Here is a 22,700-nt window from a genome sequence, read left to right as displayed (position 1 = left end):
TGTGTTTGCCTTGCATGTGGCTGATGTGGGACAGACCCGGGTTCAATCTCCAGCATCCCATATGGTCCTTGAGCCTGCCAAGAGTGATTTTTTGAGCAAAGAGACAGGAGTAACCCCTGAGCACCACTGGGTATGGCCCCCAAACCAAAATAATAATAATAATAATAATAATAAATAAAATCTATAAGCTGAAAAATCAGATGACCCAACTGTCAGAAACCTTTCTATTTTAGAAGAATTTAAAAAGGGGGCAGAGAGAAAGAGGAGAAAGAGGAAGAAGAGGAAGTAAAATTGTTTCCAAATAACTGAGCTGCAAAATTTGATTCCTTAAATCTGATTTCTTAATAGAAGAGCATCATTTAGAACAGTGGTCCTCAAACTCTGGCCCACGGGCCACATAATTGTATTTGTATCTGTTTTGTTTCTTCATTGCAAAATAAGATATATGCAGTGTACATAAGAATTCGTTCATAGTTTTATTTTTATTATAGTCAGACCCTCCAGTGGTCTGAGGGATAGTGAACTGGCCCCCTGTTTAAAAAGTTTGAGGACCCCTGATTTAGAATTTTTCCTATTTTAGATTATACAAAATGTTATCCTTTGTGACATTTACCTAGATGCACTGTAACACTTTCACTTCAGAGCTTACATAGGTTCTGTGCTCAGAGATCACTTCTAGTAGGTTTTGGGGTACAGGGGATGAAACCCAATTCAGTCAAGTACAAGGCAAGCACCCTACCTGTTTTACTACCATCTCTCTGGACCCAAATTTAAATATATACTTTGCCTTCTTCAAATTTGGAAGAAATTATTATTAACATATGTGTGTCACTGAACATTAACTTGAATATTTTCTATCTTACACTAAGAATTTTTTTGTTTGTTTTTGGGTCACACCTAGTGAGGATTAGGGGTTATTCTTGGCTCTATGCTCAGAAATTGCTCCTGGCTTGGGGGACCATATGGGATGGTGGGGATCGAACCCAGGTCCATCCTGGTTCAGCCACATGCAAGGCAAACACCCCACCACTGCTCTATTGCTCCGGCCCCATAAGAAATTTAGTTTTTATGATAAAAATTCATATACTGTACATTGACTCAATACAAAAATGGCTTAATACAAGAAAGCCAAAGATTCTAGGTGAGAGTTGTGAAATTCTGAGTTCTACTGTTCCCATTGCCTGTATAATTTTATGATAGGGTGGACTGAACAAAAGAAAGAATATTACATCATCATTAAAAGTACTTAAACACAATACCTCAAAAATAATTTTTAAAAACATTAACACTTCAAGATACTAGTATACACATTACGTTTGTTTATTCATTATTTATTTAGGTGGGAAAAAAAAGATTGAAATATGAACACCTTCGGAGTACCCACCTCAAAACTGACAGGCATATTTCGCTTCAGAGCAATTTCGAACACTAAACTGATCTCAGATTTATTCGCATCTTTGTCATCATCCATTTCTTTTCCGGGTTCACCATTCTAAATTTCAAAAAGGAGAATGATACTGAATCTTCAGTTCGTTACAAACTTAACATGTATTTTAGAATCCAAATGGGTCTAAAATACAGCAAGAAATAGGAAACCATAGGTTGTCTTGTACATTCCAGTGACAATAATTCTTAAGGCTCTTGCTGCAAGGCTTTTTGTAATCTAGTTTTTAGGGGTTTCCTCAAAGTAGGAGAATAAATGCTGAGTAGAGAAATCTTTTACTCAACCATACAAATATTTTAATATATATTAGTCTATATCCAGTCCTTGTAAACACCTCTATCCCTTTTCACACACAGTACTTATACTTGACAATAATATCATCTATGAAGACTAAACTGTTGAAAGAGTATCAGATACAAAGCAGAATTTTTTAAAATCATATGACTCTGGCACCAGTTTATTCACTAACTTAACACATTATTTCTTCAAGGCTTCCTTCATGCTGAACTTAGTCTATGTAGTAAAGATAAAGAATTCTCCTGAAGTCAAGAAGATTAATATCTAGTGAAAAAAGAGGTAGGCAGATAAAAATATTACTATAATTATGCAAAAAGAAAAGTACTTAAGTCTGCCACTAACTGAGGACCAAAGAAAGGGAAAGGGGCAAAAATAAAAAATATATTTGGAGAAAGGAGCACTGTAGAAATTGAACTGTATAACTTGAAATAACTAAGCAGAGAACTCAACAAGGCGACTCACAAGAGACATACGTACAGTTTTATAAGTCATAAAGTAGTCAAAGTTATAAGAAGAGGTCTAACTACCTAAGACTAAGCTAATTATCCTTCATTGTAATGAAAAATTTGACAATCCATAAATGACTAGTAAAGGCCTTGATTCTAGATATACACAACATCATCAGTGCTAAATAAATGTGACATTAACTTCAAGATCAGTGAATGCTATTTCTCATTGGTCACATGCAAAAATGTCTGACTTAAAGATTAAGACTACAGGTAAACCAAATATTTGGAGATCAAGTGAACTAACAGAAACATGAGTCTTATTAAGTGGTGATCTAAGAAACAAATGCTAGCAGATCACCACTCTAGTATTCTTCCCTAAGAGAAGAGAGTGTTTCTTTTTATTGGTAAACATGCATTTACTTGTCCTCTCGATAATCTCAATGGAGAAGCCCAGAGCAATAGCATCGCATAGAGCAGGACTCCACCTGAGAAGACTTTTCTGGAATAGGTTCATTTTGTAGAGCTTGAAGGGCTTTCATCGCAGCATTGTGTCTCGCAGCTTGTCGAGTTTTTCCTTCTCCAAAAAATTCATTGTTTCCTACAGTCAGCTGAACGTAAAAGATCTTGGGCATAGGGCAATGATATCTAAAGTCAGAAAATAACAGTATTATTAGTTCAATTAAAACAAACCAGTCCATAATTATTAGTAAGATTTGTTTTCTTTCCACCACCACCACCAGAAGCCCTTCCTATTATTGCTTTTTTTGTTGTTTTTTTTTTTGTTTTGTTTTGTTTTGTTTTGCCACACCCAGCAGTGCTGGAGAGTTAGTCCTGTACTCCTGGCTTTGCACTTAAGGATTTCTCCTTGCAGGAGTTTGCAAGACCTATGGTGCCAGTGCCAGGGATTAAAACTAGATTGGTCGCCTGCAAGGCAAGCACCCTACCCACTGTACTATCCTCTGCACAATATCATTTATTTTCTTTAAGAAAATGCCAGGTCAGCTGCCTAATGGATAAGGTCTCCTACAAGGATACCAGGGTCAAGAAATTGGGTTAAGGGCCCGGAGAGATAGCACAGAGGCATTTGCCTTGCAAGCAGCTGATCCAGGACCTAAGGTGGTTGGTTCGAATCCCGGTGTCCCATATGGTCCCCTGTGCCTGCCAGGAGCTATTTCTGAGCAGACAGCCAGGAGTAACCCCTGAGCACTGCTGGATATGGCCCAAAAACCAAAAAAAAAAAAAAAGAAAGAAAATGGTTTAAGTAGCAGAGCACATGCCAAGCATATGCAAAACTCCAACACCACATGACCCCAAGAGCCCAACCTAGTGGTTCTATACTAGAGCATAGCACTGAGCGTTTCTGGGATGACCTTCATAAACAAAAATATCATCAGCCACATAATATACCTTTTATCAATCCAACAGAATTGAAACCTGGATAAAACATGGATATTTGAACTGTGCCAGCTCCATAGACTCACTCTTTTGTTGAATGTGATATAAAGAGTTGTGAAAGATTATTTTTAAATCTAATCCTTTTTTTCATTGTCTAGCTTAGTATTTTTCCTCTTTCTGCTTTGGTTCATTCTTCCTTCCTTCCCTATTTCCTTCTTTACTTTCTTTTTTTTAAATAATTTCTTTCTTTAAGAATTGTGGTTACAGAAATGTTAGTGGTTGGGTTTCAGTCATAGAATGCACACCACCTTTCACCACTGAAACTTTCCATCCACCCATGTCCTCCATTTCCCTCCCCCAAACCTCCTCCTGTCTCTAAGACAGGCATTCTGCTTTTCTCACTATTATTGTCATAGCAGTTGTCAGTGCATTCAATGCTCTGACTGCATTAACCCATGCTGTGAAAAGATTATGGGTGCATTAGCCCATGCAGCAGAAAACTGGCCATCTTGGGAGAAGAGGATGGACCAAGCCTCCATCCTGCCATGTTTGCTGCCTACATCACCCAGAATCACCATTTCCCAAATGGCCCTGCCTCATAACTGACTCTCTACAATTCCCTTTGGGGACACCAATCTGACACACCCAGTATATCAGTTTGGGGCTGATATTACCAGGGCTATTTAGAGTGAGTGCAGGCACCCTCTCCCCTGTATCTTCCATCTTCTAGGAGGCTTAGCAAATACATATAAGCCCCCAAAAATCATAATAGCAGTAACTGGGCTTTGAATTTCTGGACAACTTCATTTGTTTGAAGTTTGTCTATCATCCCTGATGAATCACACCACTTTAACAAAATGAACAGCTAACAAGAGTTTAATAAATCTTCTGTCGTTGTATTAATGACTTTGTTTGAGATACAATAACTTTCACAAATGTGCTTACTACTGTTGTTTTTCTTTTTTATTTTTTCTTCTCTTCTATTTTTCCTTTCTATTTATTTTTAATAACTTTGCTTTCCCTTATCTGAAAACAAATTATTCTGATCAACTATGTCAACTATGCGATATACTTTATTTAAATAAATTTTTAAAAAGATGAAGCATGTAAAACAGAGCAGAGAGAGTATAAAGGGTAAAGGGTAAAGTGCTTGCCTTGCACAAGACAGATGCAGCTTCAATCCCCAGCACCCCAAAAGGTCCCTTAGCCTGCCAGGAACAATGCCTGAGTGCAAAGTCAGAAATAAGCCCGGAATACCCTGAGCAGGTATGGCCCAAAAACAAATTAATAAAAAGAATAAAAAAGAATAATAAAAAGAATAAAAATTAATAAAAAATAAAATAAAAGAATGTATATGTCTATAAATAATAGTGTACCTGATCTTCATAAAAAGATAAAAATAATATAGTAAAACTCATTTAATTATGTCAGAAAACTTCACGATGAATCATTTTCAGTACAATTTTGAAAGAATTGTGCCAAATAGTCTGGCACTATAGTAGCAACTCCAGAAGCTGGAAACAAGCAAGCCTAATGGAAGTGACAACATACAGATTACTGTGCTTCTACCCAAACTTAGTTATGATTAAAAATGGGAAAGGCAGAAAGAGATGGAGCTATTACTCTATCATAATGAGTAGTTTACCGAGTAATGAGGAGAATACATTCAAGGTAAGAAAGGACTTGAAGCCAATTCTTAAGAAGAAAGTATCATAATAAAATATATGCAGGGCCAAGGAAAGAACTGAAAGGACTAATGTGATCCCTGGCACTGCACAGTACATAGGCCCCTGGGCAGTTCCAAGACCAGTACCAGTACATCAAGCAGAAGTAGCCCCTGAAGCCCCAAACAGAAATAAATGATAAAATGTACTTAAGGTGAAAAATCTTAGGCTTCTGTTTGAGCTAAGAAGCATTTCCAGGAAGCTGCAATGAAGTGTGTATAAAGATAGAAAAGAGATTTTGGAAGAAAGAAAAAACAAAAGCATAGAAATTCAGAAGAAAAGATGCAAACAAAATCCATTAATCCCTTAGTTTTTTATGGTATGCTTTCTACATGATGGAGAAGTATGACATTAAGCAAAAACAAGCATGATAACTAATATGTTAGAGATAAGTGTTAATAAGAGAAAGGAAAGGATTCAGAATTGTCAGGGAGTTACTATGTTTTAAATAGGAGAACCAGGGAAACTGTCTCTGAGGAAATGACAAATATACTAAGATCTGAAGTAACAGAAAACCATTCAGTTATCAAAAACAAAACTCAACGGTGGGGATAGTGGATAACACCTGGTGGTGTTCAGGACTTACTCCTGGCTCTGTACTCAAGAGATCTCTCGTAGTGAGGTCTGAGTAACCAGGTAACACAAGGAATTGAACCCAAGTTGGCTGCATGCAAAGCAATCACTTTCCTATCTCTCCAGCCTAGAGCAAAGTATTAAGACTGCAAATACAATAGGGTCCAGAGAGCCAACATGCCTGGCACATTAAAAGTAATTTCACAAGCTCACCACATAGAGTGTTGATTTTAGTTAGAAAGATGACTACATAAACTATCATGACACTGTTAATGAGTGAGAGAAGTAGAATGCCTGTCTAAAATACAGACAGGAAGGGGGGTGAGGATGGAGGGAGTGGTGGTGGGAAGGTTGCACTAGTGAAGGGGACTATTCTTTTTATGACGAAACCCAACTACAATCATGTATGTAATCATGGTGCTTAAATAAATTTAAAAAAAGGTAATTTCACAGAAGTTCATCTGGTTTGTGTTGAGAGAATCAGAGAGCAAAGGTTTAAGATGAGATGAAGTGGCCAGATTCTGTACAAATTTCCTAAATAAACTCTATACAGATCTGACATATATCCAGATTGCAATAGCCAACTAGAAGCGTTCAAGCAGAACTGGCAAGGATCTGAACACCATGTTGAAAAATCTGTTACATGGAACACACTGAAGGTAAATTATGGTGGAGAAGCTATATCAGACTTCACCGTAATACAGAAGAAAGACAACAATCACATAGATGAGGCTGGCAACCATGAAAGTGATGAGAAATAGCAATATTTTGGATGACTTTCAAAAGCAGAGATGATGAGGCTTACTCAGAAATATCTAAGAAGCATGAGAGAGTCAAGAATGGCCCAAGGATCTTTGGCCTCAGCAATGTGAAGAGAGATTACCTGACTACTGAGTTAGTCAAGAAAGAAATAGGTAGAGGCCTACCTAGACATGTTGATTGTCTAGGCAGATCATGAGTCTGAACTCCAGGAAAGAGACCCATCACTGAACAAACTTGACATGTTTTCCATAGATAAATGAAATTTAAAGCAACAAGAGAAAGAGAAATCTGTGGGAGGGAGTAACAGACGTAAAAAGCAAGTATAGATCCTTTTTGGAAGTCAAAATGGCAGGATGGAAATATCTAGGTATAAGGAAGTGACTGAAAAGATATTCAAAGGTCAAGTAAAATGAGCGGGCAGTAAGACCAATGAATTAGACAAGTTCACAAGAAGAATATGCTCGTTTAAATGGAACTGTGTTTATAACTATAATGCTATAAATGTAACTGAAAAGGGAGGGCAGTGCAATAGTAAAGCTGGTACAGTGTTTGCCTTGCACACAGACAACCCAGACTTGGTCCCCAGTACCCATATGGTCCCCAAACCACCACCAAGAGTGTCCTGAGTATAGATCCGGAAGTATAGCTTGACCACTGTTGGGTGTGGCTTAAAAACAAACATAAACAAACCAGAAAAGCCGCAGTTGGGGCAGGGTTGTCACTTAGTGGTAGAACTTATGCTGGACATATGTGAGGCCCTGAAATGAATCTCTGGCACCACAAATAAACAAAACATATAAATATCACTCCAGTGCTGAAAATAAAATGTCCGCTTCCAAGCAAAAAGAAGAACAAATGAGATGCTAGGCCATTGGACATCCAAGTATCAGTGTTATATATTCAATCAAAGGTAAATTGAACAGATTCCATTATCCAGTTTACCGAAATTCACAAGGCAGATGGGACTAATCAGTGAAGGTTTAGGAGAGGTGAAGGACTAGAAATACAGTCATGCAGACCAGTGCTGAAGATGCAGATTTAGGAGGCAATAATTGAAACCAGACTTATGGATAAGCACCTGGAAAGGCTAAGTGTAAAGGAAGCAAGAAAGAGAGCCTAAGGCTGGGAATTGATGAATGCCCATGATCAAAAGGCAGGGGAAATAATAGACAGCAGTGAAGGAGATGAAAGAGGCTCAGAGTTAGAAAAGAAATTACAACACAATGTCAGTGAAAGGGGCAATCAGCAGTGTCAAATGCAGTGGAGAAATCCAGAGCAGAAATGTTGCTTTTGCAAATGAAGTCAATTTTCTCGAGCCACAGTCCTCGATAGATTTTCTTTAAGATTAAATACTATAATGTGTTTTTGCTACTTTAGATGCCCTCGTTTTTAATTCCAAACATAAATTTTTAGGGGAAAAAAAATCACTTTCAGTAAAAGACTACTGCAGTCTATATACAAAACCTAAAGACGCTTGGAAAAACCACAATCTCTAACAAAAACAAAACAGTATTTCCCACTCTTTTATTATAAGGGTGTATTGACATCCAAAATGTCCTACTACCTTCCTTGTTTTAGATCCCATTAAGATATTCTGGCAATCTATTATGATAAATGCAAATTATTTTCCCTTTATGTCCTACAAAATCCAGTTTTCCCACCTCCACTGAACTTTATGCCTATTTTTAACCGTTACACGATAAAACTTTCAAACAGACAACCTGAAATCCGAAGTTTACTCCTGGAGTTATGAGATCTTATGGGGAAAGCTTCACCATAGAGCAAATGTTTACAATTAATTATCCACTTCTGAAAATAGAGGTCCATGTCCGGAATGCGTACAGACCTTTAACTACGGTAGAGGGAGTGGGCGCCACTATAATCACTAAGGCCTGCTGACAATTACAAAACTCATTTTGGTTTGCCACAGAGACAAACAAAATTTCTGTTCATTATAATTTTACTGGAATATGATGTCATAACACATAACCATACTGAAACAATCTGCGGATTCTCTGACCAAAATATTAATTGCATAGTAAGGAGCCCTTGGGGCCTCTTCTTTCTCAGTCATCAAATATGGTTCTAAGCATGTGTATGTATTTGTGTGTAGGAATGATATGTAGGAATCCATAAATTATATCACAAATATCAGAGGGAAAATTAGGCCCGCTATATTTTAAGATTAAAAATTAAAGCATTCGAGCACGAAGAACAGGAAATACCAAGTCTCGGTGCCTGACATGTTTCATCCAGCTTCACTCCATCCTCATACTTCACAATGATTTTTAATCATCTGTCCCACGTGGTTTGAATACCTTATACATCACATCTCGTCATATCATCATGACAATTAAGATTAGCCAGAGAATGCTCATTAACAGCACCCAGATGGGATTAGAAAAGAGATGAAGCAGAAGGCCTCTTGTGAACTAGTCCTGGTCTCTAAATATTTATTTCCTTTGGCAAGTTTCTTAACTTTAAAGGTTCATATACTCTTTAATAAAGTACTCTTTTCCTATTTTTATTTTAAACATTTAAGGTTAATTTTTTTTTGCAAAAACACAGTAAGGAATATATATGTATATATCACTTTATAAATCAGTATATATTTATCAAATCTAACATTGCATGGCTTGAAGGAATTTTCTCATTTAGAATTTGAGCTCCAATGCTTAGCTTCCCATAGAGACTGCTATTAAAGAATGGGCTATGAAAATTTACACAATAAGGCTACTCAAAGAACAGGGTCAAATGGCTCAGACCACAAACTACAAAGTGTATTTTGCAAAGAGTGATCCCACTTCCTTCATAATCAGATTGCTATCTTCTAACCCTGATTTACCTAATCAGTCTCTGAAAATGCGATATGAATCTTTATTTAAATAAATTTCCTGGAGAGTCTTTGCATAGTAAGTCATGGCTATTCTTTCATGATATGACCATGTCCTATAAGATGGCTTAAGCTATGTAATAATTAAATTCATACTCCAGCCAAGCAAGGAATCATACATTCCTCAGAATAACACAATCAAGACTGTTGATTTTGTTCTTTGGGCCTTAGAGTACACAGGGCTTACTTCTAGCTCGACATGCTGTCTTATCACTCAGGCCTCTCATGATTCTTTTCCCGCTCTCTTGTATCTTCACAACACCCTCCTGAATCATGTTTTCCATGTCCATCTTGAATTCGTCTCCCCAAATCTCCTCAACACAAATGCTGAAAGTCAAATTCATCTACCTAAGGTTAGAGCTAAGAAAACCCTTCTTGCAGTTCCCAAAAGTCAATCCTCTTCTATTTATTTTGTTTGTTTGGGCCACACCCCAGTGGAGCTCAGGGGTTACTCCAGGCCTCTGCACTCAGAAATTGTCCCTGGCAGGCTTGGTGGACTATATGGGATGCCAGGAATCAATCCAGGTCAGCTGCATGCAAGGCAAATGCCCTACTGTTGTGCTATTGCTCCACCCTCCCTTTTTTTTTTTTCCTCTTCTATTTTTTGCCCACATTTTTGACTAGGCCAGGGAGCTTAATATAAAGATTCTAACCTGCAGCCCAGGTCCACTGATAAACTTCAGAGCTGCTGCAACCAACTTTGATTATACAATATACCAAATCAAGCAATATCAAAACCAAATACATCTGAATGACTTACAAAAGAATGAAAAGGCCTACAGAGCTGTCATAATGAGTGACAATATCAAACCCGTCTAGATTTTATAAAGGTTATGTATAAATGCCCTTCCTCCACCCAAAACAAAATCTCACATTTTTATATGCTCATTTCATTCAGTGACCACAACCAGCCTAACTTCATGTTACATAGGAGAACAGAGATGTTCTTTATCTTTATCTTGCCCAGGGTTACCTACCATATAAGCTTGCATTTGAATCCAGGACAAAAATAGAAAATATTACAAATAAAATGAAAAAAAAAAAAAAAAAAAAAAAAAACCTTTCTTAAGACTTAAAAAAAAATTAGGGGCCGGGAAGGTGGCGCTAGAGGTAAGGTGTCTGCCTTGCAAGTGCTAGCGTAGGATGGACAGCGGTTCGATCTCCCAGTGTCCCATATGGTCCCCCCAAGCCAGGGGCGATTTCTGAGGCCATAGCCAGGAGTAACCCCTGAGCGTCAAACGGGTGTGGCCCAAAAACCAAAAAAAAAAAAAAAAAGACTTAAAAAAATTAGTTTAAATCTAAGAAACAGAGCCATAGAATAGTAGGTAGTGTGCTTGCCTTGCATATATATAGTCTATCCAGGTTCAACTCCTGGCAAGCCATATACTCCCCTGAGCCCACTGGACTTAACCTGAGCACTGCTGTATGTGGACCAAAAACAAGCAAGCAAAAATACTGTCTACATTTGTCTACCCATCAGATCTCACTGGTCAGTAAAAAATTAAGGATATAAAAATAAAGGATTACTCTTCATTCTCCTGAATTAATGCTTAATACTCATTACTTGGAGATGCCTTCATATTTTTAAAAGAGATTGTACATTCTAATACAAGAATTCCCATAAGATTGCAATTATATTTTACTATCAGTTAAAATCAACTCTATATACAATAACAACTTTGTCATCCTCCCTAAAATTACATTAATACTATATCTCTTTGTGCTTGTATTATATTATCTTTATGAACAACTCAAATCTGTGTGTCCTCCCTACCATTCAGTGACTGCCTTCTTCTCTGACCTACCCTTTCTCTACACTACCATTTTTTACTAGGTGAGAAAGACATATTCCAAATAGCATTACAACTTTAAAAAATTGCAAAACAATTGCCTCATTTTATTTGATGATATTATTCATAAATCTCAACCACAGCTTAACGAGCATTCACATTCCCTTCACTGGTTTATGTCTTAAATATATGAATATGTTATCTTCTGATCTATTAAGAAGGGGCCTTGGATTTCTGTGTTTATTTCTAACATTGACTGAAAACAGAAATGTCATTTAATCTCTATCTCAGTTCACTTATCTGTAAAATACTGCAGAATCTGTACTTGAAGAATGCTAAAAGGCCAAACCTTAGAATTTAAATGACATGTTGATTATTTTACCTCTTTTGGCACTGCTAAGTATTCTCTTTCTCGCGGTAGAAAAATAATGGGTTTTATCATGCAGCTATAAAATAGTCCTTGGCACATTTTCAAGCTTGTATGTATATATAATGTCTAGATAGGGAAGGGCTTTTTCTATGCCTATCTATAAATTTTGAAAATATATCTTTTATGAGATCTGGATGCTACGTCTTAAAGAATTTCAAATATCAGAAACTATTAGAAGAGATTCATAGGGCAAATACAAAGAAGATTTTAAGAGTAAGGATTATAGTATTCAATTCTTTGTGTATAATTATTGCAATCAAATTTTAAATGTCTAGACACATTTAAACATAGAGGAAAATAACCACTGAACGCTAGATGAGATTTTTGAAGTGATAGAATTATAAAGAATGCTTTCTTTCCTAAGATCAAGTTTAAAAAAATAGTATGGCTACATAGGAATATAAACAGACAGTCTCACTGAAGCAATTCTAATTTGTGTCCAAACTATTAAAGGTAAATCTGTGCTCAAAATGCAGGTTTGATAAATGTATGTAATGAATAGAGGAACACAGAACATGTAATCCAAAAGACACTCATCTGCTCTGTGTCATGGACACTGGAACCGCAACAGGACTGTGGAAAGCAGAACACGACAGAGAAAGATTTTTGTAAACATACAATCATTTCCCTGAGTCCCACACTTGGATCCAACATAAACTTATCCCCATCTCTTCCCTAAATGCATATCTTGATAAATCCTCCTCATCATCATTATCATCACCATTGCCATTATCATGATTACAGCAAAAATAACAAAGCACCCGCTTTGTGCCAGGCACAATTTCAAGCACTTTATATATTGATCCTAGTCACCATAATGATTACACAGGAATACAGATACACAGATACTAACTTGCCCAAGCACAATACACTGCAGCCTCACTCAGAGCTTGTGCTCTTGATCTCTATATTATACTACGTCTAGGAATTGGCTAAACAAACACTTTATCTTGCTGAAGAGAAACTATAAACTTTAGAAAAGTCATGCCAGGCCTGGAATTTCCCTGAAAATCAAAACCAGGAGATATCCCTTCATACCCATTGACATAGCTATAGCCACCCCCCCAAAGGCATCAAGTGGTAGCAAGGATCTGGAGAAACTGGAACTCTTGTATATGCTGGTGGGAATGTAAAATACAGCCAATATTAAAAGTAATTAGGCAGTCTCTTAATAGCCATTTGATCAGAGCATTTTATAACTAGATCTATAAGCCAACGAAAAAAATGTAAAGGTGTTAGGATGTGAAAGATAATATAGTTAACAGGGCACTTGTCATGATGCAGCTGATCCAAATTAGATCTCAGTGCTTCAATGGTTCCCCAAGCACTGGCAGGAGTGATCTCTGAGTAGAAAGACAGAAGTAAGTCCTGAGCACAGATAGGTATGGCCCAAACAAACAAACAAAAATGAAAAGAAAAAAGGTGCTAAAACAAAAAATGTGAACATAAATATTGACAGTGTTTTTCCTGATGCCTGAAAGGAGACTATAAGACAAATATCTACTAACTCATGACTAAGTAAATATAGCATATAAATATAATGGAGAACTGTATGATCCTGAGAAGGAATGAAACACTGATATAAATAAAAACTAGACATAAAAGGCTACATAGATCATTTCTTTTCTTAAGAAGAAATGTCCAGAGCAGGCAAATCCACAGAGACAAAGGCGATTAGAAGTAGCCAGAAGCTCTAAAAAGAGAAAATAGAGAATCTGTTAGTGAGTATAGGATTTCTTTGAGAGTGATGAAGTGTTCGAAATGGGTAATGAAGGCTGCACAACACTGTAATTGTAAAATCTATATGTTTAGTTATATTAAATATATGATATAATATACAGGATTGCATTTTTTAAACTTTAGTTATTGATTGATTGATTGATTGGTTTTTGGGCCACAACTAGCAGCACTCAGGGCTACCCCTGGCTCTGCACTCAGAAATCACTCCTGGCAGGCTAGAGGACCATATGGGTTGCCGGAAATCGAATTGGATCCCTCCCAGGTCAGCCGCATGCAAGGCAAAAGCCCTACGGCTGTGCTATCTCTCCAGCCCACAGAATTGCATCCTTAATGGTTAAAAATTATAAACTTCACATTAATTACTTTTATCTCAATAGACTTTTCATTATGTTGATACCCCAAGGCTTCAATTTTCATTTTTTTCTTACAGATAAAACAGACTGTCCAAGTGATATCCTATTTACAGCTTGGCAGAGTCCCAGAAAAGAACCTGCCCAATTGGGCAGAAGGAAAAGAGGCGGACCTCCCCTTGGCACTCTAGGAAATTAATGGCACGATCATCTTTCGGTCTTTGTTTGATTACAGGAAAGTATACAAATTAAATTAATTTAACAAGTCCCTATAAAGGTCTTCATTCATGCCAAGGAATGTGTTAATCCCTAGGATGAGTTAGACTGCCTTCAGGAGAAAATCGTATCAGCTATCAAATGAGCTAGGAAGAAAATTAAGTGGAGAAAAAAAAGTGTAATAAGGAATAAGAAGGTGGAGATATCTGAATAAAGTTAAAAGTGGATTAAGAATTCTAAAAAGAGGGGCCGGTGAGGTAGCGCTAGAGGTAAGGTGTCTGCCTTGCAAGCGCTAGCCAAGGAACGGACCAAGGTTCAATCCCTCCCCGTCCCATATGGTCTCCCCAAGCCAGGGGTGATTTCTGAGCACATAGCCAGGAGTAACCCCTGAGTATCAAACGGGTGTGGCCCAAAATAAAACAAAAAGAGTTCTAAAAAGAAAGAAAAAAAACATAAAAAAAAAATAAAGAAAAAAAAGAATTCTAAACAGGGACTGAAGCGATGGCACAACAGTAGGGCGTTTGCCTTGCACATGGCTGACCTCATTTTGATCCCAGGCATCCCATATGGTCCCCTGAGCCAGAAGTGGCTTCTGAGCATTTAGCCAGAAGTAATCCTTGAGCTAAAAAAAAAATTCTAAACATAAGAATGCCCAAAGGAAAAGGGGCTCTGAGTAAACAGTCCAGTCAATGCAAAAATCCTGGGGACATGGCCTTTTGCACACTTTTGAGAAATAACAAGTTTCAATATATCAGGCAAACCGAGGAGTGAGTTCTTGGGAATGAGGCCTGAGAACCACTGGGGCAGCAAATCAAAATCGAATTCCACATGTAATGAGGGCCATCGATGGATTTCATGTAATGAAGTGTCACAACCTGACCTACCACCTAAAATTCACAATTGTTTGTGAAAAGAGGAGACAGGAGTACAAATACAGGGTCACCACTCATCCTAGGAAAGTCATACTTAAAAACAAAGCAGGACTGAGACCCCTAGAAAGAGCACTTGAGGACTGTTTTCTTTATTTCAAGATGGGACCTGTAGGCATAAATGTACTTTTCTGGAGCTTCCAGGGTGTCAGAGCAGTCACAGGAGGGGCCTCTACCTGCTATTTGATCAAATTCTATAGATTTGACAAGGTGGGATGGAACCAGGGCATACAGGAATAAAGTAACCCAAACAGTGGGTAAGTACTGTGTGATAAACTCCAATTAAATTCAGTCCTGCAGGAGCTGGAGGGCTAAGGCAAGGTGGCACCCAAAGCAGAAGGAACAGGAGACCACACTATCCCCTGCCTTCCCACTGCACAGATGGCACCAAGCAGCAGTGTGCCCTCCTGTGTGGCAGCTGACAAGCAGAGCAGCATTATGCTTCCACCAGACACTGTCAAAAGATTGCCCAAAAGAACAACTGGATAGTGTGGGAGGGAACCTGCCAAGGCATGTTGGTTCCACATCCCTTTCAATACTTGAGATCTCTGTGAGATGTGGAGCTTCATCACCACGCCATATTTTAATATACTTGTGCCAAAATTCATATTTGTTTAGAGTGATTACATTACGTTACATATCTATGTATATATACAAATTGCATACTGGTTCCTCAAATAAACAAGATGGAAACCATTTTTAGTCCGTTAATCTGCTGCTCTATAATTAATCAAATTTCTGCATTAATTTCCTCAGATTTATTCTCTTATTTCTTTCTAACTTCTTATATTTAATGTACAACTAAAATTTCACATTATTTATTAGTACAGACCAAGAGATAATAAGTTTATCTATTGATACTGAATTTACCTCCTCATAGGATTTATGTTGCTTGTAGCATAATGTTTTATAGAATTAAATCATATGTTTCCTAAGTATTTTCAGTTGAGAAATCCCCTTTGAAATAAACTGTCATGTGTATTCATTCTATGGGATATGCTGTTATAGATGATCTTCTTTTGATAAGTCTTTATTACACTCCTAGTAGCTTGTAAATCTACTACGAGTTCTTTTACCATAAGTGTAATAAATACTGTTTGACATTTTAAGAAACAATCTAATTATACGATGTCAAAAGAAAGTTTCTAAAATTAGTGGCAGGATGGTAAAAATCTATATAACCACGTGCAAAAAGAAAGAAAAATAAAACTAGATCACTGACACCAAAGACAAAAATTTACTTAGAAAACAAGGAAAAGTTCTTAAAACATAAAATACACAAGAAATTAAACATGCAAAAAAAAAAGAGAGACAGGGACTCAGTTCTAATAGCAAACAAACAAACAAACAAACAAAGGCAAAAAATTGAAAGAAAATGAATTAAGAAGCTAGAGATGGCTCAAGAACAAAATATACCTTCATTGCAACCACAAAGCTACAAGCAATCCCATAATTCTACCATCTGCACCCAATATGACCTTTGCGCTTATTCAGGAAGCTTAGCATCACAACATAGTGTGTAATCTTTGGCTCCCAGTGAGGTCTGTGTAAACACACAACTCAAGTGTGCCACCCCTAGTAAGCACTGAACATGCAACCATCATGACTAAAAGGATGTGTAAATACCACAGTTAAAAAGGTGATTCATGGTCCCTAAATTATAGAATTGAGAAGGACGGGAAAGGAAAGAATTCGAGATGGGTTAAGTAAAAAGAGGCAGGTGGAAAGGAATAGGTGCAGAAGGCAGGGACTTTGAATATAAATGGTGTGGAACTTTGGTAATCCATAGATCTGAACACAGACTGAACCACACTGAAAGCTGGAGTGAAATAAGTCAGAGGAAGAGAGAAAAACGCAGAATAGTCTCACTCATCTATGGGTTTTAAGAAAAACAAAAGACATTTTTGCAGTAATTCTCAGAGACGAAAGAGAGGAGGGCTGGAAGTCCAGCTCACTAACATGAAGCTCATCACAAAGAGTGGGGAGTGTTGTTGGAGAAATAACTACATTGAGAACTAACCTAACAATGAGAATGAAAGAGGGAGATTTGGACATCGGTGATGGGAATGCTGCACTGGTGAAGGGGTTGTTCTTTGCATGACCGAAACCCAACTACAATCATATTTGTAATCAAGCTGTTTAAATAAAGATTAAATAAAAAAAAAAAAGCTGGAAATCTAAACTGTAACAACCAAACTTAAAAAGGTGCCTATCGGGGCCGGAGAGATAGCATGGAGATAAGGCATTTGCCTTGCATGCAGAAGGTCGGTGGTTCAAATCCCGGCATCCCATATGGTCCCCTGAGCCTGCCAGGAGTGATTTCTGAGCGTAGAGCCAGGAGTAACCCCTGAGCAATGCTGGGTGTGACCCAAAACCAAAAAAAAAAAGGTGCCTATCATGGAGGCAGACCAGTGGGGGATGGGAGGGAAACGGGGGACACTGGTGGAGGTAAATCTGACACTTATGATGGAACTAGTAAGAGAATACTGTATGGGCCCGGAAAGATAGCACAGCGGTGTTTGCCTTGCAAGCAGCCGATCCAGGACCAAAGGTGGTTGGTTTGAATCCCGGTGTCCCATATGGTCCCCCGTGCCTGCCAGGAGCTATTTCTGAGCAGACAGCCAGGAGTAACCCCTGAGCACCGCCGGGTGTGGCCCAAAAACCAAAAAAAAAAAAAAAAAAAAAAAAAAGAACACTCTATGTCTAAAACTGAACAATGAGTAACTTAGTGAAACATGGTGGCTTTAGCAAACAAAGATTAAAAAATAAAAAGGTGACCCCTACAAACACAACTAAAATGGGTAGTATAACAGCTAAATGTGCAAACTTCAATCTTCACAACAGAAAAAAAAAAGGACAAGAAGATCATAAATTAAATAAATAAATACTAAATTGGACTACAGCAAATAAACAGCAAGCTGTTGTACACTGAAAGAAATCAGTACAAAAATTGCCAGATGTGTTCCTTAATACTTTTAATAAAAAATGAAATAAAAAGACCAAATGACCCAGCAAAACTACTACTTGTCATTTTTGCAACTATGAAAAATTTAGCAAATTGAAAAGTTACAGGTACACCTTCTTTCAGAGCAACATTATTCACAGTAGCCAAAAAAATGAGATCAACCCAATGCCCATCCAAGGACGTGAGAGTGATTTGGCTGCAACAACTGTCATCCACTGATCATCAGGGTTGATCTAGCTGATCTGGCTAGCTAAACAGTTGTCTGAGCATAGAGCCAGGAGTTTGGGTATGCTCCCAAAACTGTGCTTAGTGTAAGACCTAACAGGAACAAAAACAGATAACAGTAGCTGCACTCTTCTGCTAGAACCTCAAACTAGTCAAAATGCCCATCTGTGGATCCCTGAAGAAAGGAAGCCAATGATATGTAAAATGGATGACTACTACTCAACTACTAAAAATATGAGAATATTTGTTTTCATTTCCATGGTCTTACAGTAAGGCCTGAGTATTTTTCATTTTTAGGCTCTGTGATTTACAACACTTTTTTTTTTTTTTTAGTTTTTGGGTCACACCCGGCAGTGCTCAGGGGTTACTCCTGGCTGTCTGCTCAGAAATAGCTCCTGGCAGGCACGGGGGACCATATGGGACACCGGGATTCGAACCAACCACCTTTGGTCCTGTATCGGCTGCTTGCAAGGCAAACACTGCTGTGCTATCTCTCCGGGCCCGATTTACAACACTTCTAATAGGTCATATTTGCTATATTACTAACCACACCCTCCACTAGAATAACAGCATCCCTCCACCATTAAATATGAAATCTTGCCTTTTGGAATGGTATGATGAAACTTGGTTAGTTTCTTTTTTTTCATGAAATTTATCCATATTTTTATAAGTATATCTTTATATTTACTTAGAGAGTATTCAAGTAATCATGTGTGTATGCATTTGCAATCAACTTTCTATTTTCAAACACACTGATAAAATATCATAAAGAAATGCAACTAAATTGAATGTGGATTCACTAAATACTCCATATTCAAAACATAATAGCAGATACCTAAATTGAGTAAAATATGGCTTATTATTTGAGTTTCTCTAATTCCATTGAAAGATTATCTTTGGTTAACAATTTTGGAATACAACTAAACACTATCTAAATTTTGTGTCAGCAGAAAAATATTTCTTAAAATTGAATCAAGAAAATTGTGGGTTTTTTTTTAATGTTTCTGCTTCTTCATTAACTCATACTTTGAATGTAAGCTTTCAAAAAGTCAAACATTTATAATACAAACGTAGGTTGTTTGTTTAGAAAGGGTTTCATACCCAGTAAGGATAACTTTGTTTTGTAAGGTCTAAAATATGAGATTCAAATGAATGATTGCATTTATTCTGGAAGCTTCCAAGAACTTTGGAAACTGTTTGCTTTGTTACAATGTCCGACCCAGACATCTACCCACTGCCTCTGCTGATCAGAATTAACTATCAACTTTGGATATTTGCCCATTTAAAATACTCCCCAAAGCAACGTGGAGACATTACATCAGCTATACAGCAGAAAGATTAATGTGCGTTATTTGGAGATGCAAATAGTAATTACACTTACTGCATGCTTCTACTATTTTGTCTTTTTCGTGTGAAGCTAAGTGAATCTAATTATACATATGCCTAGAGTTTAATGATAACACTAGTGTATAGTTAACAGATATTCATTGGAATATAAAAAATTTATTTGGCATTCTCCCAGCTGATTGTTTTTACAGCTTGACTTTAGTTATGCATTAGCTACATTCATAAAAAGGTTTACATAAAGCAAATATTTTCATACTAAGTCCCATTTTCCCACTATTGCCCAATATTAAATCTTGAGTTGTATTTATATAGAAAAATGTTGGCTCTGACACATCATAAAAGATGTAATTAAACATCAAAACATGTACACCCATGAATAAGTACATTTAATCAATTATTTTATAAAACAGGTTTTATCCCCTCACCTATAGTGAAAGGTTAATCAAATGGACAGTCATTCTGCCTCACAAACCCACAATCATTAGAAGGACATATATATATGCTTTTCAATCAAAGTTGTCTGTGTACAACATTATAAAAACTGAATACAAAAGTGTAATTTCTTAGAAATGCCACATGGAAATATGTTCTTAGATTTAGAAAATGCAAGAAATCTCGAGTAATAATCACTTACATGTCTTAGAAATTTCTTTGGCTACTTATTGGTAAAATACATTACATGTAATTATAATCCATATCACATGACTCATTAGAATTACACATATTGTTGAGAACCAATGCCACTGTCTGTATCTAAGATGCTTTTCAGAAAACTAGAGAAGGACTTAGGTAGCTGGAGCCTTTCATAATTAAACAAGTACAGGAAGCATTTTTGCTACAACAGAGGAGTATTTCAGTAACTTAGAAAACTTTCCTACTTATTTTAAGTACAAAATCTTTAAGGCAACAATTTAAGGCAACTAAACAATACATGATCCATTATTTTTAATTAATTTTTCTGCATAAATGAAATTACTGTATGAACTACAAATGCCTCTGCTCTATACACACACACATACACACACACACACACACACACACACACACACACACAGCCTTCCCATACTGCTGTAATGTTGGTGTATTTTTCATCAATAATTATTGTGTGTGGCTGGAGAGATAGCACAGAAGTAGGGTGTTTGCTTGCATTCGGTCGATCCAGGACAGACAGTGGTTCAAATTCCAGCATCTCATAGGTTCACCGTGCCTGCCAAAAGCGATTTCTGAGTGCAGATCTAGGAGTAACCCCTGAGTGCCACCAGTGTGACACAAAAACAAACAAACAAAAAAATTATTGTGAACTTTGTCCTACTCAGAATGTGCACTAGGTTAAAAATAAAAATCAAATGCTGTTTTGTTTTGTTTTGTTTTGTTTTGTTTTTGAGCCACACTTGTTGGTGCTCAGGGGTTACTCCTGGATCTGTGCTCAGAAATCGCTCCTGGCAGGCTCAGGGGACCATATGGGGTGTCAGGAATCGAACCTGGGTCTGTCCCAGGTCAGCAGATGCAAGGCAAACATCCTACCACTGTGCTATCACTCTGGCCCCTCATCTAATGCTCTTAATTTTGCTATACAACCTGAGACAAAAACATTCCAAATAAGGGGGGGAAATCTGGTAAAATTTTGGCACTGACATTCAGTCTACTACATACAGAAGAAGTTGACTACTTAGAGTTCTAAAAGACTAGTTCTAAAAAACTAATAATTTTGATCTTTGAGTGTGATATTGGATTATTCTTATTGTCAGCATGTGACTATTTTAGTCTCACTGCAAATTCTCTTCTCTGGACAAAATAGCCCATGAGAATGTTTGTAAATAAACCTAGTGTGGTATCCTAAAATTCCCAATGAAACAGATATTTATGTAAGTTGGCAGTATAATAGAAATGGTACATGCCAATTCTCTACTCTACTAACTGTATTAACTTAAGAAGTCCCACACTGCACCAGAACATGGTAGGTGATCAAAGTGTTTACCCTCCTTTCTTGACATCTAATCCATCAATCTTCTTAGTCTATCGTGTTTATATGATGTCTCAGCAGATCTCTTGCTCTGTTATCCTCTGTACCTAATTCACAGGTTTTGATACATACTTCAACCCAGGGAACATGATGTCCCTAGCTCTGCAAAGTCTGGGAAAGAGCAATACTTAAGTTGCCAATTTTTAGTCTTTTATTTCTCATGTTGGTAGTAGTGTCTATCCCCCAATTGTGTTCAGACCATACCAGGGACTACATTCCTACTTCATACAACTGAGGAAACCTGACATTTGGCTTCTCCATTACTCAAGATACCAGTATAGCCAAGATACCAGATTTAGAAGAAACACTGATACATTCAGGTATTATTAAACCCAAGTATCTAAATCTTCATTATTTAAATTCTGAGTAATGTTATTTTTACTAGGTGTTCTTTACATCATCTGTAATCTAAAATCTTTTAAGAAAATCTGCTCACTTGTTTGAGATCATGTTACCTTTCACCCTTAGTTAAGCATGGTGTAGGGGTATAGTAACTCAGTTATCTAAGAAGAGGTGCATCTTGACCACTGACTGTGAGAATGTCAACAATTAATAAGAAAATAAAGCAAGTAGGTCAAGGTTCTGATAACTAAGGCCTAGAAAAACCCTGGGAAATCAGTGAAAAATATGCTCCCAGGAAACTTAAGCTGAGAAATGCAGTATGCCATGAAGGCAATATTACCTGACATAATTAAATATATAGCCAATCTAAGATACACCAGGAAGCACAACAGAACAGATAAACAGTGAAGATGGTCATTTTCATCCCAATGAAAGAGCAAGGATAATGAAAACAGAAAGAAAAATAATACAAGTACACAGGGGCAAAAGTATGCACAGGATCTGGAGAGATAGTACATACAGTAGGTAAGGTTCTTGCCTCGAAGGTGCCAGACCCAGATTAAATCTCCAGCATTCAATATGGTTCACCAAGCACCATCAGGAGTAATTTATGTGTAGAACCCAGAATAAACCCTGAATACTGACAGGAATGACCCACACACACAAACTAAACTAAAAACATTATTTATATAGAAAATATGATAATTATTTTATCATCATATTAGAAATAGACTAAACTCAATTTAAAGAACTTACCTACTTGGACTTAAGAAAGATCAAAACATGAGTCTGTTTTATTTTTGTTT

General features: G+C 37.1%; 1 protein-coding gene across 6 annotated transcripts in view; it reads right to left on the bottom strand.

Moving 5' to 3' along the window:
• The window catches only part of STAU2 (staufen double-stranded RNA binding protein 2), a 310,007-nt gene that overhangs the window by 203,468 nt on the left and 83,839 nt on the right, over nt 1-22,700 (bottom strand). For all 6 annotated transcript variants that reach the window (XM_049781812.1, XM_049781810.1, XM_049781813.1 and 3 more), the window contains 2 exons: nt 2,676-2,835; nt 1,385-1,492 (listed from right to left, as the gene is read on the bottom strand). In XM_049781812.1, the coding sequence (XP_049637769.1) occupies nt 1,385-1,492; nt 2,676-2,835 (268 nt within the window). The remainder of the gene's footprint in view (nt 1-1,384; nt 1,493-2,675; nt 2,836-22,700) is intronic.

Source organism: Suncus etruscus, chromosome 10 (assembly GCF_024139225.1).
Source record: "Suncus etruscus isolate mSunEtr1 chromosome 10, mSunEtr1.pri.cur, whole genome shotgun sequence".
Lineage (NCBI taxonomy): Eukaryota > Metazoa > Chordata > Mammalia > Eulipotyphla > Soricidae > Suncus > Suncus etruscus.
The sequence above is the reverse complement of the archived record's forward strand: the minus strand, read 5'-3'. Positions and strand labels throughout refer to the sequence as shown.